This window comes from Callithrix jacchus, chromosome 15 (genome assembly GCF_049354715.1).
Source record: "Callithrix jacchus isolate 240 chromosome 15, calJac240_pri, whole genome shotgun sequence".
Lineage (NCBI taxonomy): Eukaryota > Metazoa > Chordata > Mammalia > Primates > Cebidae > Callithrix > Callithrix jacchus.
In genome coordinates this window covers 26,337,351-26,353,643 of record NC_133516.1, presented here as the reverse complement: position 1 = coordinate 26,353,643, position 16,293 = coordinate 26,337,351, and the positions used below count along the sequence as shown (strand labels likewise).

Here is a 16,293-nt window from a genome sequence, read left to right as displayed (position 1 = left end):
GACTTTGCCATTTCATTCAGACTGGAAGTCTCTCATTACATTTTTAAATGCTACATTACAGGTGTAATAAAGTACTCTAAAGCAGCATTTAACACTGTTATCTTTTCTTTTTTTTTTTTTTTTTTTTTTGCCAGTTCAACTTTCTCAATTGCTTTGCCTCACTCTTCTACATTGCCTTTGTCTTGAAGGATATGAAGCTTTTGCGCCAGGTGAGTATGAATAACAGAAAAATACTAATTTTTTAGGTCATAGAGGTGGTTTCCTATCTTTAAATGCTGTAATTGGCTTCAAATCCTTTTTACAAATGAAATCTTACAAATTTTGTATATGTTTAAGTCAAATTCTAAATAAAATACCATTAGGAATTGCATTGTCTATTAGGTTCAACTGAAAAGAAATGAGTTGAACCTAACCAACTTGAAAAATTAATAGTATAGGGCAGTAAAATCAATTATATAGTTTACCTCAAAGCTTGTAAGCAACTTTAGCAGCAAAAATGTAGTATTCATTAATCAAACTGTTTTTTGTCCCTTGGATGTGGATGATTGGTGTAACCTGAAACAGGTCTTGCAAATTTAATTTTTAAATTAGTAAGTTGTTAAACTTTAGAGACCAGTGGATCCTATGCAGTGCTGTATCTTTTCTGAAGTGTCTGATATTTATTTTGGTGTGTTGCCATTTGTGGATCACTTAATGCCAATGAATAATAAATTAAGAACAACTTATTGATTTCTAAATTCTCCTTTTTATATTTGAACCAGTTATAAGTAAAAGGCTATTGTTTCCGAGTTTTAATATTCTGAGATTGTTAGTGAACAGTCTAAAAGCCTAGACTTCACTTGTTAAAAATTATTTTTGAAAATAGAGAACATTCAAAGTAATACATTCAGAATTGATGAGCTGGAGATATATATCTTCTCTGGTCCCATTTATAATAGTATATTATTTGGGTATGACTTCTCATTTCTTTCTTTTTTTTAAAATTTTTTATTGCATTTTAGGTTTTGGGGTACATGTGCAGAACATGCAAGACAGTTGCATAGGTACACACATAGCAGTGTGTTTTGCCTCCTTTCTCCCCTTCACCCACATTTGGCATTTTTCCCCAGGCTATGACTTCTCATTTCTTATGCTTTAGAGAGTCTCCTTTACTTAGCAGAAGTTAGGGGAATGGAGGAAGACTGCTTAAAAAAACAGAGTTGTAGTACCAGCAAAGGTGAGGTGTGATGTAAACACTCATATCAGAGAAAAGTGGAGATTAATACAACATCTCTGGAAACCAGCTCTCTTGATAGCTTTGCCAAGAATGTTAACTCATCCCTAGAAATCTTCAGAGAAGAGCAAAGATTCATGTGCATCCAAGCACCAGCATTATAATAGTGAAAATTGGGAGTAATACTTAATTCAGCAGCAGTGTACAGGCCAAATAAAAAAATTTTTAATGACACAGAAAAATGCTCACACATATTAAGTGAGAAAAGCAGTAAACAAAGTTGTATACATAGAGGATAATTATAGTTTTATTTTTATATGATTGGAAAGAAATATCCCAAGAAATAGCAGTGGTTTTGTCATGGTTGTGGAATTATGAGTGGCTCTTTTTATCCTATTTTGTTTTTTTAAAATTAATACATAATAGTTGTATGTTTTTATGGGGTATGTATGCTATTTTGTTACATTCATAAAATAATGAAGGCCAGGTGTGATGGCTTATGCCTGTAATCCCAGCACTTTGGGAGTCTGAAGCAGGCAGATTGCTTGAGCTCAGGAGTTTGAAACCAACCTGGGCAACATGGCAAAATCCTGTCTCTATAAAATGCACAAAAAATTAGTTGGATGTGGTGGCACACACCTGTAGTCCCAGCTACCTGGGAGGCTGAGGTGGGAGGATCACCTGAGTCTGGGAGCTCCAGGCTACCATGAACTGTGATTGCACCACTGCACTGCAAAATCAGACTTCCTGTCAAAAAAAAAGTATAATGGTCAATCAAGGTATTTAGAGTATCTGTCACCTTGAGTATCTATCATTTCTCTATGCTGGGGGAATTCAATGCATTATGGTTAACCATAATCACCCCACTCTGCTCTCAAATATTAGAACTTATTTCTTCTATCTAACTGTATGTTTGTACCTCCTGACCACCTTTCTTTATCCTCCTCTCCCCACCACACACCCTCCCAGCCTCTGGTAACTGTCGTCCCACTCCATCTCAATGAGATCAACTTTTTTAGCTCCCACATATGAATGAGAGCCTGTGATATTTGTCTTTCTGTACCTGGCTTATTTCACTTAACATAATCACTTCCAGTTCTATCTGTGTAGCTGCAATTGACAGAATTTCAGTCTTTTTTTTATGGCCAACTAGTATTCCATTGTGTAGATATAGATATCTACCTGTGTAGATAGATAAGGAATACCACATATTCCTTATCTATTCATCTGTTGATAGACACTGTGGTTGATTCTGTTTATTATTTTGAATAGTGCTGCAGTAAACATGGGGGTGCAGGTATCCCTTTGGTATACTAATTTCTTTTCCTTTGGATAAATATCCAATAGTTGGAATGCTGGATCCTATGGTTATTCTACTTTTAGTTTTTTTGAGCTTTCTCAAAAACAAAAACCTCTCTCCATACCCTTTTCTATAATGTCTGTATTAATTTCCATTACTGCCAACAACAGTGTATAAGAGTTTCTTTTGTTCCACATTCTCGTCAGCATCTGGGTTTTTTTAATAATAGCTATTCTATTTGGAGTAGGATGATATCTCATTGTGGTTTTGATTTGCATTTCCATGATGATCAGTGGTGGTATTTTTTCATATACCTGTTGGCTATTTATATGTCTTCTTTAGAGAAATGTCTCTTCGTGTCTTTTGCCTCCCTCTTAATGGGATTATTGTATTTTTGCTGCTGTTTGAGTTTCTTGTATATTCTGGGTATTAGTTCCTTGTTAGGTGAATAGTTTGCAGATCTTTTCTCCCATTCAACAGATTGTCTCTTCATTGTGTTGATTGATTTCTTTGCTGTGCAGAAGCTTTTTTCTTTCAATAGTCATAGTTGTCTAATTTTGGTTTTGTTGCCTGTGCTTTTGAGGTCTTAGCCAAAAAAATCTTTGTTTAGACCAGTGTCCTATGGTATTTTCCATATGTTTTCTTCTAGTAGTTTTATAGTTTTGGGTCTTATGTTTATGTCTTTAATCTATTTTGAGTTGATTTTTTTCTGGTGATAGAGAGGGTTCGAGTTTCATTCTTCTACATCTGGATGTCTGGTTTTCCCAGCACCATTTATTGAAGAGGGTGTTTTTTCCCCAATATGCATTTTTTTTTTTTTTTGAGATAGAGTCTCGCTCTGTTGCCCAGGCTGGAATGCAGTGGGGCAATCTTGGCTCACTGCAACCTCCACCTCCCAGGTTCAAGCATTTCTCATGGCTCAGCCTCCCAAGTAGCTGGGATTACAGATGTGCGCCGCCACACCCAGCTAGTTTTTGTATTGTTATTAGAGATGGGGTTTCACCATGTTGTCCAGGCTTGTCTCAAACACCCAGTCTCAGGTGATCTGCTCACCTTGGCCTCTCAATGTGCTGGTATTACAGGCGTGAGCCACTGTGCCCAGCCTCAATATAGTTAGTGCCTTTATGGAAAATCAGTTGACTGAAAATACGTGTGTTTTTTTTTTAAATAGTGAAGGGATATGTATTAGTAGTATAATTTAAATTCTTTAAAAAAGAATTTAGCCAAACTGTTTTTTTCCAAAGTTGGCAACATCGCTTAGACTTATATGTTGTAGTCAGAATGAATGTCAAAAAACACAATCGCAAGTTAATTCACTCTTTTTTTAAAGTTTAAAAATTGACAAATAATTGTACATATTCATGAATTACATAGTGATGCTTTGATACATAAAATGTATAGCAATCAGATCAGGATAGTTAGCATATCCATCCTCTCAAACATTTATTATTTCCCTGTGTTGGGACTGTTTAATTGACAGTTTGTTTCTTATTATAATGTTATTTGTATTATATTTTATTTATATTTTAATCTCAGCCTTTCCTGTGAAAAATCATAAATTAGAAGCACCATTCTAACACCTAGCTTTTCTAATACTAGTTTTTATCACACAATAGTATACTCTTAATGAAGATTCCATCTTATTTATTGCATAATTGTATTTCTTCTACAGTTTTATTAAGCTATATTGCCGAAATATTATTTGTATCCTTCTCTTTAGAGCTTGGCCACTCTCCTGATTACCTCCCAGATCCTCAACCAAATTGTGGAATCTCTACTTCCTTATTGGCTCCAAAGGAAGCATGGTGTGCGGGTGAAGAGGAAGGTGCAGGCTTTAAAGGTAGACATTGATGCTACATTATATGAGCAAGTCATTCTGGAAAAAGAAATGGGAACTTATTTGGTAAGTTGGAATATCGCTGAATTAAACATTTACTGAAATTGAATAATAGCCATGCACTTCAACAAACTTTATGCATTTATGATCTCAGATGTGACTATTCTAGACCTGCTTTCCAGTCAGTTTCCTCATCATGAACCACTTTAAAATAAAAAGGATAGAACTGGGCATTGAAGCGCTACTATCTGGAGTCTAAAGATAAGCCTAACACCACACAAGGGCGAATTTGGAGAATTACATGACTGCTTTGCTTTGCGGAGAGCAGGGTAGAAGTAGTTGCCCCAGAGATGACAGAACAGGAGAGATGGTCCCTGGAGAGGCAGCAGCATTGTTCGCTCTTGACACTTCAAACTCATGGAAAATGATGGCTGCACAAGCAAAAGATTGAGACCCATTGATGAACAATGGAATGCCAATCTGAAGACTGAATTTTAGTTTACATTAGTGCTGTTGTTTAAATATGAAACAGTTCCTTTAAGACAGAGACTTTCTGAATTATTAGAAACTAAAAATAATTAGGATCGTTAGAGATTTACACTTTTAATATTTGAAAGGTCTGGCTCATAAAATCTAACCATGTGTTCAACCAACTTTTACTGAGCTCTGACTATGTTCACTGTCTCTATATTTCACATTTGTTTTAGGCCTTGTTTCTTAATATCCTGCACCTTCTTTCTTCTACAATATTCCCTTCTTGCTACAGTATTCTTCCTGGTGAAATAGATCCTTCAGTGGGTCGTATAGTGAGAGCCCATTATTGTGAAACTTTCATAGTCTTGTTTTTCATCTTGAATGGATTTATCTCCTGATTATTGAGCGTCTTGATTGACTTTCATAATTTTTCTCATGTGCTTGGGAATTTCAGTTTGTATGTTCATGTTGAGCAGGACTTTGTCCTTTTCTCTCGGTCACTTCCGCCTTATTTTTGTAGTTGCCCCCACCAAGCTTCCAAGCCCCTCATCCAGAATCAGGTGTTTGCATCCCAGAACTCCCATCTTGTGGTGTTGATGGGGATTTTATAGATCTGGTCACAGAGCCAGTAGGTGGCATTCTGTTGACATGGCTGTAGTTACCAGGCAGCAGTTGTGGCTTTTTTTTTAAGGCCTCCTTTGAAGGGTAGGGGTATGTCCCAATCCCTGGTTTTGCTCAGCAAGCCTGGTTCCAGTTACATTCCAGGGGAGTGGGTGCTCTTGGTTTTCTTCCCAACAGGATACAGATTCTAGTTCCTTCTATCATTGCTGTGTTTGGGGAGATGATTCAAGGTATAAACACATAGCACACTTTGAACAGCAACATTGTTTATATTTATATATGAAGCATAGAGAAAAGACACACACCAATTCTCTCTCTCACAGAGGAAGAATTAAAAAGGAGCATGTGGGCACAAGTGTGGAGCTGTCCTTCTGGATTGGTTGAGTGCCATCTTACTATGGGATAAAAGTTCCCATTAAGTCAGGATCCTTTCCTTGCTTATTCTAGGGGTTGGTATTCTTGGCCACATTTCTTTTCCTTTCTTCACTCTCTTATAGAAACTGTACCAGCAGTCCATCCCCTGTACTCTCATCAGAGAACACAGGCTCTCTGATGTGAAGTAAGGAAATAGTGTCTGATTTATCTCAGGCCTTGGGTCTGGGAGTAAACTCTATGGTTTACAGTGCCATTCCTTTTCTGGCCTGCAGAGTTCTGCACGATCTGGCCATTTCCCACTCCTGATCTCTTACAGGTTTGTTTTTCCCTGTCTCCACTGGAGCGACATGGATATTTGTCATTTTGGTTCTCTTCATGTATTTGGATGGGAGATACTTTTGGGTCACATTCTAGATGATTGTTTCCTATGCACAAATTCTTTCCTCTGGGTTCATTTTTCTCCTAATTGAAATTAATGAATTTGGAATTGTATTTCCTGTAGTCTCATCCTGAATGTTATATATGAGTCTAAAATAATGTTGCCAAGCTTTGGGAAAAAGCAATTTGGCTGAAACCTTAAAAACATTACTATAAAAGTAATACTTTCTCACTCACTGTGGAAAACTTAGAAAATGCAGGATAAAATCAATATATAAATAGAAATCCTCTGTAATATTCCCACCCATGGTCATCCCTTGGGTCTCCTGACCGCTGCTTCACTAGCCAAGGACTAAGGCTGTGTTGCTTCTTGGATCTTCACTGTCCTCTGCTGTCCTTTTCCTGGGAACTGCCTGTTCATATCCAGCTGCCTCGCTGTGCGAGGCTGAATTTTCATGATGACTGTTACAAGTAGAACATCATATTCCTGCACAGTAAATCAACTGCCTCATACTAAATGATACATTAAATCAGGTTTGTCAAAAATGTTAAAAGTGCCAGCCTTTGCATTAACAATTTTTGAAATGTAATTATTCTTTAAAAGATATTTCGTGTATGTTAATATATTATTATTTAAATGAATTTAATGGAAAATTATTAAAGTTTTTTAGCTTTATGTTGTTGTTCATTTGTCGACAGGGTCTCACTTTGTCAACCAGGTTGGAGAGCAGTGGTGACAATCGTGGCTCACTGCAACTTCAACCTCCCAGGCTTAAGTGATCCTTCTGCCTCAGCTTCTTGAGTAGCTGGAACTATAGGCAGGCACCATCATGCCTGACTTATTTTTGTATTTTTTGTAGAGACAGGCTCTCACTGTGTTGCCCAGGCTGGTCTTGAACTCCTGGATTTAAGCAGTTCTCCCACCTTGGCCTCCCAAGGTGTTGGGATGAACTACCATGCCTGGCCTGATTTCTCAGTTTTAATTAATAGTATGGTAAGCATCACTAGATAAAGCTGACATAAACAAATTGTCTTTAATGTCCTCAATATTTTAGTTTAGGGCTCCTAAGACCAAAAAAGTTTGAAAACTGCAGCTCTAGAGCAACCCCCTTGCCATTTTCCAAGGAATTGGCTTTTGTAAATCTATCGTTTGATCTTATTTCTCATAAGATTTGAGTGAAATGATTTTGGAAGTCTGCCACCATTGCACCCCATCAGGAAACATTGACATCTGGTTGCTCATTTTGTGGGGTCACCTTGTTTGATCATTTGGTTGGTTTGGTAAAACATAGATTGCACAGGGCGTTTTTTTTTTTTTCATTTTATAACGAATAAATCTGTGGGTCAGTACTTTTGAGACTTTCTTCTTCCTTTTTATAAATAGTATCTCTTTAAAAATACGATTTCTAATTGTTTGTGCTGGAATATGGGAATGCTGTTAATTTTTATATCTTTTACCCACAGTTTTGCTGAACTCTCCTGTTATTTCCAATACATTTTCTACAGATTTTGTTGGATTTTCTAGAGACAGTAATTTGAGCTATAAATAATGACCGTTTTCTTTCTTCCTTCAGTTTTTACCCTTTTTGTTATCTGTTAGGCTTACTAGAATGTTCAATACAATTTGAACAGAAGTAATTATTACAGGAATCTTTATCTTATTTCTGATTTTTTATCTTCTCACCATTGTATGTTATATTTGTTACATGTTTTTAGTAAATAACATTTTATCAGTTTAAAACTTCTCAGCTGAGTATTGATAGCATGGCCCAATAAAATGAGTGAATAGGGTAGGTTGTATCATGGTTAATATAGTGTGTGTGTGTGTGTGTGTGTGTGTATGTTCTTTGTTAAATTTTCATTTTTTTTTTCCTTCTTGCTGTTGGATTATGTCCTGGTTTGCTAAATTATTGGCTCAAAAGCACTCAGAGTGTAAAAGGTACTGATAAAATATTAACGTGTACATATCATCACTCAGAATCACCCCATGAGATGGAAACACAGAGTGTGGAGCATTGCTGCTGTGTTTAGGAAGGGCTTCCTCAGTGCTATATACTAATAACACTAAGAAGGCTTTTGCATGATTTTCAGAGGCTTCCCAGTGGCACACCTGAGAAAAACTGCCTGCATATCTCTGTATAAGCTTGATCTTTTTTTTTTTTTTTTTTTTTTTTTGAGATAGAGTCTTGCCCAGGATGGAGTGCAGTGGTGCAGTTTTGGCTCACTGCAACCTCCGCCTCAGCCTCCCAAGTAGCTGGGATTACAAGTGCATGCCACCACACCTGGCTATATATATATATATTTTGTATTTCTAGTAGAGATGGGGTTTTACCATGATGGCCAGACTGGTTTTGAACTCCTGACCTCAAGTGATTTGCCTGCCTTGGCCTCTCAAAGTGCTAGGTTTACAGTCAAGAGCCACTGCACCGGCTGAAACAGTAATTTTGAATGCTGAGCATAGGGTATCAGGATTTCTTAAGACTGAATGTCTTAAAAGTGGTTTGATTGCTAAGATTTTTTACTCTTTCCCAACTCTTGATTTCTTCATCTTTCAGAGAAAGCGATTGATGCAATGTCACTGGGCGTATTTAAAAACCACAACTAGATGCTGCAACACAACATAAGAACATACTATCTAGAGCCAAATGCAACCAACCAAGTTATTTAGAAACTGCTCATTCTTGAATCCCAAGTGGAGCATTTAACCTGCCAGTTCTGAGGTTTATGTGTTTAGTGGTACTTTCTGGTGAACCTCGAAAATAGCCAGTGAGACTCACTTAGAATCTGTGGGTTCATACTTGATTCAGATATCCAGAACATCTGGAAGAAGCACCTTTTGCTATTCCCAATATCCTATTGTGTTTGAGATTTTCTATTTAGTAAAATATAAAATAATAAAACCTGACTGGAAGTGGACTCTGACTTACACTAATACTGAGCCTAATATGCATATATTAGTGAAAGACTGGTTCAGAGATGCAATAATAATGATGTTTATTAATTTTAAAATATTAATGCTTATCATTGCTTTAAAATATTGTGATGAGTAGTTTTCTTAAACTGAAATTAGTATTGCATATGTGTGGGATGATCGTGATGCCTGAGGGTGCCAGAAGTTGGAGAAACTGGTGTGTGGTGGGGAAACTGAGGGTTTTTTTTTTGAATAGTTAGAGGCCAAGGCTTGGAATAATACTGCAAAAGGATATTCCTATTATATGATATTAAAATAATACATGCTTGTTATATTTTCAGGGCACCTTTGATGATTACTTGGAGTTATTCCTGCAGTTTGGTTATGTGAGCCTTTTCTCCTGTGTTTACCCATTAGCAGCTGCCTTTGCTGTGTTAAATAACTTTACTGAAGTCAATTCAGATGCCTTAAAAATGTGCAGGGTCTTCAAACGTCCATTCTCGGAACCTTCAGCCAGTATTGGTGTGTGGCAGGTAATTGTTTGAGAAAAAAGTTATTCCTTTAAAAAACGAAAATACGAGATGTTATGACAGGGAAAAAATAAAAAAGCAAGCCCTACAGAGAGATTTAGGAAAACTGGATTTGTTTTGCTGCAAACTAGCTGTGTGACCTTAGATAACCACTTACTTTCTCTAGCTTAACTTTTCTTGTTTTTAAATTGGGGGTTGGAGAGATAAAATGTAATTTCTAAGACCCCTTTCAGATGTGAAACTCTGACAATCTTCTGGGAAAGTAGCCAGCTGAGACTTCAGACTTCATCTCAGTTGGTATTAATGAGCCCCTCCCTACTACAGAGTCAGTGGAAGCCACACGGGGAGCCTAGACTTCTGCTCCTACCTGGCAGTAATGAGACTCCTTTTTTAGTTTCTGCCAGTCTAGTTTTCTACTCATGGGATGGTCTCAGAGGAAGTCTAGTGGAATATAAGGAGTTTCACCACAACCATGCACAGTGGAGCCCACATGAGAACATATATGAGGCACCAGTCCTTCTCTCCATGAAAGAAGAATCAGTAGAAGTCTAGTGGGAAGCCAGAACACCCATCCTTGTCCAGCAGTAATGAGGAATCTTCCCCTGGGTGCCAGTGGTCTTTACATAGGGAACCTGAACTTCTTCCTCTACCTGGTAGTAATAAGGTGTTATCCCCTCTCCTTGCTGGAATGGTATCAGAGGAATCAACTAAAACAGAAGGTTTAGTGTAGAATCTTCTCTCTCCTAACATGTCCAGGTTTCTATTAAAAAAAAAAAAAAATCATTCATCAGGCCAGGTGTGGCTCACAAATGTAATCCTAGCACTTTGGGAGGCCAAGGCAGGCTGATCACCTGAGGTCAGCAGTTCCAGACCAGCATGGCTAACATGGTGAAACCCCATCTCAACTAAAAATACAAAAATTAGTTGGGTGTGCTAGTGGGTGCCTGTAATCCCTGCTACTCAGGAGGCTGAGGCAGAAGAGTCACTTGAGCCCGGAAGGTGGAGGTTGCAGTGAGCGGAGATCACGCCATTGTACTCCAGCCTGGGTGACAGAGTGAGACTCCATTACAAAAAAATAAAATAAAATAAGATCACTCATTATATGAAGAACCAGGAAGAAATCAAGCTTAATGAGAAAAGACAGCAGATGCCGCTACCAAGATGACACAGGTGTTAGAAATATTGGACAGCGAGTTTAAAACACCCTTATATAAAAGTTTCAGTGAGTAATTAGGACCATACTTGAAACAAATGAAAAAAACAGAATTGGATGTCTCAGCAAAGAGATGGAAGATATAAAAGAGATATTGATATTTTAGAAGTGACAAATACCTATAACTGAAATAAAAAGCTCACTGAGTGAGTGCTACAGCAGAATGGAAAGGATAGAGGAAAGAATCAGAAACTGGAAAATAGAATAAAAGAAATTATCGCACAAGCACAGTGGCTATGCCCATAATCCCAGCACTTTGGGAGGCCGAGGCAGTTGGATCACGAGGTCAGGAGTTCAAGATCAGTCTGGCCAACACGATGAAACCCCATCTCTATTAAAAATACAAAAGTTAGCTGGGTGTGGTGGTGGGCACCTATAATCCCAGCTACTTGGGAGGCTGAGGCAAGAGAATCACTTGAACCCGGGAGGCGGAGGTTGCAGTGAGCTGGATTGCACCACTGCACTGCAGCTTGAGCAACAGTGCAAGACTTCGTCTCAAAAAAAAAATTATCCAGTCTGAACAACAGACAGTATTCTGTAAAAACATAACCTCAGGGACTTGTGTGGATTTCAAAAAGAGCTAACATTCATGTTGTTGGCATTACAGAAGGAGATAATAAAAAGGGAGGGTCCCAAAAAGTATTTGAATAGATAATGGCTAAGAATTTTTTAAATGTGGCAAAAGACCTAAAACTGCAGATTCAAGAAGCAGTGTGAACCCCAAACAAGATAAACCAAAGAAATCCTTGTCAACACACATCATAAACACCTGAAAGCTAAAGACAGCATTTCAAGAGAATAAAGAGAAATGACATCATACCTGGAGGGGAAAAGCAATTAGAATGACAGCCAATTTCTTGTTCGAAACCATGGAGGCTAGAAAAAAGTGGCAAAATATTTTTCAGGTCCTTAAGGTATTGTCAGTGTAGAATCCTGGCTGGGTACGGTGGTTCACGCCTGTAATCCCAGCACTTTGGGAGGCCAGGGCAGGTGGATCACCTGAGATCAGGAGTTTGAGACCAGCCTGGCCAACGTGGTGAAACCCTATCTCTACCAAAAATACAAAAATTGGCTGGGTGTGTTCACAGATGCCTGTAATCCCAGTTCCTCTGGAGGCTGAGGTGGAGGTTGCAGTGAGCCAAGGTCACACCATTGCACTCTAGCCTGGGTGACAAGAGTGAAACTGTCTCAAAAAAAAATTGTGTGTGTGTGTGTGTGTGTGTGTGTGTAATCCTATATCCAGAGATAATGTTTTTCAGAAATGAAGGAGAACTAAGAGAATTTGTTGCTAGTAGACCTAAAAGCTATAGGAAGTTCTATTAACTAAGGAATGATAAAAGAAGAAATCTGGGAACATGAGGAAGAAAAACCATGATAACCAAAAATATTAGTAAACAAAATAGACTTCTCTTATTGAGTTTTCTAAGTTATGTCTGATTGTTGAAGCAAAACTTATAATACTGCCTAATGATTCTAAATATATGTAGAGAAAAAGTTTTATTATTATTTTTTGTAGCTGCCACTGTGTTGACCAGGGTGGTCATAAGCTTCTGGCCTCAAGTGATCCTCCCACCTTGGCCTTCCAAAGTTCTAGGATTACAGGCATGAGCCACTACACACAGCCTATGTAGACAAGATACCCTGTCTGATTCTTTACCCTATATCAACAAGTATATTATAAATAAAGGATGGTGGAGGTAAGGTTTCCCATGCTTCACTCAAACTGATAAATGATGACACAAGTAGAATGTGGTAAGTTGTGTATATATAATACCTAGAGCCACAACTAAAAATATTAAACAAAAGATATACTCAGGAACATCAAGGTAAACCAAAATGGAATTCTAAAAAATGTTCAAGTAAACCACAGTAAGGCAGGAAAAAAAAGGAGAGAAGTGAAAAACAGGGAACAAACAGAAAACAAAGGAATAACCAGCCATACTTCCTAACATATCAATGACTACATTACCTATATATGGCCAGACAACAATTAAAGACAGATTGGCAGAGTGGATTAAAACACATGACTCAGGTATATGGTATCTTTAAGAATCTCAAATAGTATTTAGGTAGGTTGAAAGTAAAAGGATAAAAATGATATATATGGAAATATTATTTAAAAGAAAGCAGGAATGACTATATTAATATCAGACATCTGAGCAAAAACATTGCCAGAGAGGACCATTCTATGATGACAAAAGTGTCAAATTATCAGGAAGACATAGCAATCTTAAATGTATATGTACCAAAGAACAGAGTTTCAAAATATGTGAACAAAAAAACTTGAACTGAAAGGAGAAATATTAATAGATAGCCAGGAGAAATGAATGGATATATTCATACAAAGACTGCACAGGAATGTTCATAGCAACTTTATGCACAAAAATCCCAAGCTGGAAACAACCCAACTTGCCACCAGTAGGTAAATGGAGAACAAAAATTTTGACATATTCATAAAATGGAATACTGCTCAATAAAAAAAAGGAATAAAATAGTGATACATAAAACATGGATCAATCACTGAATCATCATGCTGAGTGAAAGAAGCAGACACAAAAGGGTGTATACTATATGATTTCAGTTATATCTAATTTTGGAATATGCAAACAGATGTATATTGACAAATAGTAGATCATATTTTGTTTGGACCCAGGTGTTAAGAGAGGGCTGAATTGCAAGGGTCATGAGGCTGAATTGCAAGGAGGAAATGGAAATGTCCTGTGTCATGTTTGTGGTGGTGGTGGTTTCACAGGTACACCTATAAAACTTAAGGAAGTATGTACTTTAAATGCATGCTGTTTATTGTATGTAAATTATAACTCAATATAGGTGATCTAAAAAAAAAGTTAAAGTTTAGTTACAAACATACTGCAAGTTCAGGAAGCCAGGCATTGTCATATGCTACTGTTGGAAGTATAAGCTGGTCAACCCATGGAGTGTAGCTTCGTGTTATCTATCAAAATGACAAATGCATGTCCTCCTTGACTCAGCCATTTCACTTTGCAGAATTTAGCCTAATTCCACATTTGTTAAGTGATGTACTTAGAAGATCACCAATTGTAGCATTGTTTGTAATAGCAAGTAAATGCCCACCAAGAAGAAAATGGTTACATAAATTCCGAGATGTGGCAAAGAATGAAGGAGCTCTTTTAGTATTGACACAAGAAGTCCCTCAAGACACTTTAAATGACCAAAGTAAGGGGCCTGACGGTGTGTAGTATGCTGAAAAGGGAGTAGGAAAGAGTGTGTGTATTCAAGTGTACTTACTTTGTAGACAAAGTGTCTGAAAGAATACATAAGAAATTGCTAATAGTGGTTATCTTCTAGGGAGAATGGGAGCTGGGAAGTGGATGAAAAAGGGACAAGGGAGCAAGACACTCTTCACTATATACTTAGAATTTTTTATTTTTAAGCTATGTGAATATAATAAAAAATAAGTAAATAGAAATTTTAAACTATTTAAAGAGAAAATAAAGACAGTTTTAGATTTCTTATGAAGAAAATAGTGGAAAAATAATCAGACTACACAAAAGATTTCTAAATAACAAGATGGCAGAAATTCTCCATGGGCAAGATGTATTAAGTTTGGATTCAGTCATCTTTTGTTTTGCTTCTTTTAAAATTTATGTTTCTAATAGTACTTTTGTTTCTTGGAATTAATGGGTAAATTACTAATTAATGACCATATGCTTTATATTAAAGACAAAAAAGCAATGGTCACAACATTTCTCCATCCATCTTCGGCAGTATGCACCAAAGTCTCCTTCAGGGGATACTGGGCCAAGTTTGTCTAGTAGGTCTCAGTGGGGCCTAGCATCTGTATTTCTCTAAAGTTCTATATTTGATTTGCTAAATGATGCCAGGAAAGGATCACCATTTATCATTGGTGCCTTGATTATAAAGCTGGTTATAGCTGAGTCATATGTGGTGTGTGATGTTAAAGTAGAAGGATGGTTTCACAACATAAGTTCTGTTTGAAATCCTACCTGTTTTTTAATGTGAAACATTTTTCCCTGACAGCCCTACTTTAGATTCCCCTTAGATGTGAGTAGAGTAACTTTAACAGTATTCCCAATTCAGGTCTGCCTCCAATTAGGAAGATGGAACATACTGCTTTGGGATATTCGTGCCAAAAGTGTCTTAAATACTGTCTAACAGTATGGCTTTTTTCAGCTAAAAAAAAATCATACCATGACAGAGAAAAAAGTTTAAAATGTACTTGGAATGTTTAGAACTACGGTAAGACATTTTCCTTGATTTTTAGATAATATGAAAAAGGATGAGGAAATATGCAAGCAGTCATTGCAATTTTTAATTTTCATTCTTTTTTCTTTTAGTTGGCTTTTGAAACAATGAGTGTTATATCTGTGGTCACGAACTGTGCTCTGATTGGAATGTCACCACAAGTGAATGCCATCTTTCCAGAGTCAAAAGCCGACCTCATTTTGATTGTAGTAGTGGTGGAGGTAAGTAAAGATTTAAACTTCTTTTAAGGAGCATCCATAGCACGTTTCTCTATGTCTCGGGCTGTCATGACTGACAATTGAGCAATACGGATTTGCTGGTAAGAAAGCAAAAACAGTTCAAGTAATAGAAGACAGGAGGATTCAGGCTGTGTATTCATGGTTATTGCCCAGGTATGAAAAAATGTCACCATTATGCAAACAGGAAGTGACTTTTCCACTGTTGTGCTGGCCTACCCAGTGCTAAGTAGGTAAATCTTACTTGAGGGCCAGGTGCTGTGGCTCATGCCTATAATCTCAGTACCCAGGCCAAGGCAGAAGGATGACATGAGGCCGGGAGTTCAAGACCTGAGCAACATCATAAGACTGTCTCCACAAAAAAATTTTTTAATTACCTGATTTGATTTGGTACCTGATGTGTTGATTCATTCTTGTAGTCCTAGCTATTTGGGAGGCTGAGGAAGGAGGATTGCTTGAGCCCCAGAGTTCAAGGTTACAGTGAGCTACGATGGTACCACTGCACTCCAGCCTGGGCAACAGAGTGAGACACTGTCCCTTAAAAAAAAAAATCTCATTTGAAATCTAATTGTATATATTTAATATGTATTTTTAGTCTATTTTAGAGAAAAGACCATTATTCTTTCTTAAGCAAATAAGTCCTAAGAAATGCTTTTTGATCATGACTTTAGTCTCATTTGCTACAGGTGTGGAATTCATTGTGAAACACTCTCAAACTTCAAAATGTAATTTGCAGGACAATACATAATTTCACATACAAAGCACAAGTAGGCTGTCTGTGCTCTTTTTAGGTTTTCATTTTACCATGTTTCAGAATATGGATTCCTGTAACATCTTGGAAATTAAGCACTAACCAAATGTAAATGGAATAATTTGTAGGAATTTTTTTGTTGCTTGTAGTTATAGTTGTCAAAAATATTGTGACTACCTTTCATTTTTAGATATTTTAAAAACAGAACA

The 16,293-nt window shown here is 37.1% G+C and overlaps 1 protein-coding gene across 23 annotated transcripts in view; it reads left to right on the top strand.

Moving 5' to 3' along the window:
• Window positions 1-16,293, top strand: part of ANO10 (anoctamin 10) — a 235,295-nt gene that overhangs the window by 46,307 nt on the left and 172,695 nt on the right. For 17 of the 23 annotated variants that reach the window (XR_001907298.5, XR_013527249.1, XR_008476706.2 and 14 more), the window contains 4 exons: window positions 135-209; window positions 4,234-4,416; window positions 9,451-9,642; window positions 15,190-15,318. Coding sequence is in view for 20 of the 23 variants with exons in the window: in XM_035275008.3 (XP_035130899.1) it covers window positions 135-209; window positions 4,234-4,416; window positions 9,451-9,642; window positions 15,190-15,318 (579 nt within the window). In the remaining 3 variants the exon portion in view is untranslated. The remainder of the gene's footprint in view (window positions 1-134; window positions 210-4,233; window positions 4,417-9,450; window positions 9,643-15,189; window positions 15,319-16,293) is intronic. The other 6 variants (XM_078350603.1, XM_078350601.1, XM_078350602.1 and 3 more) reach the window with 2 other exon arrangements.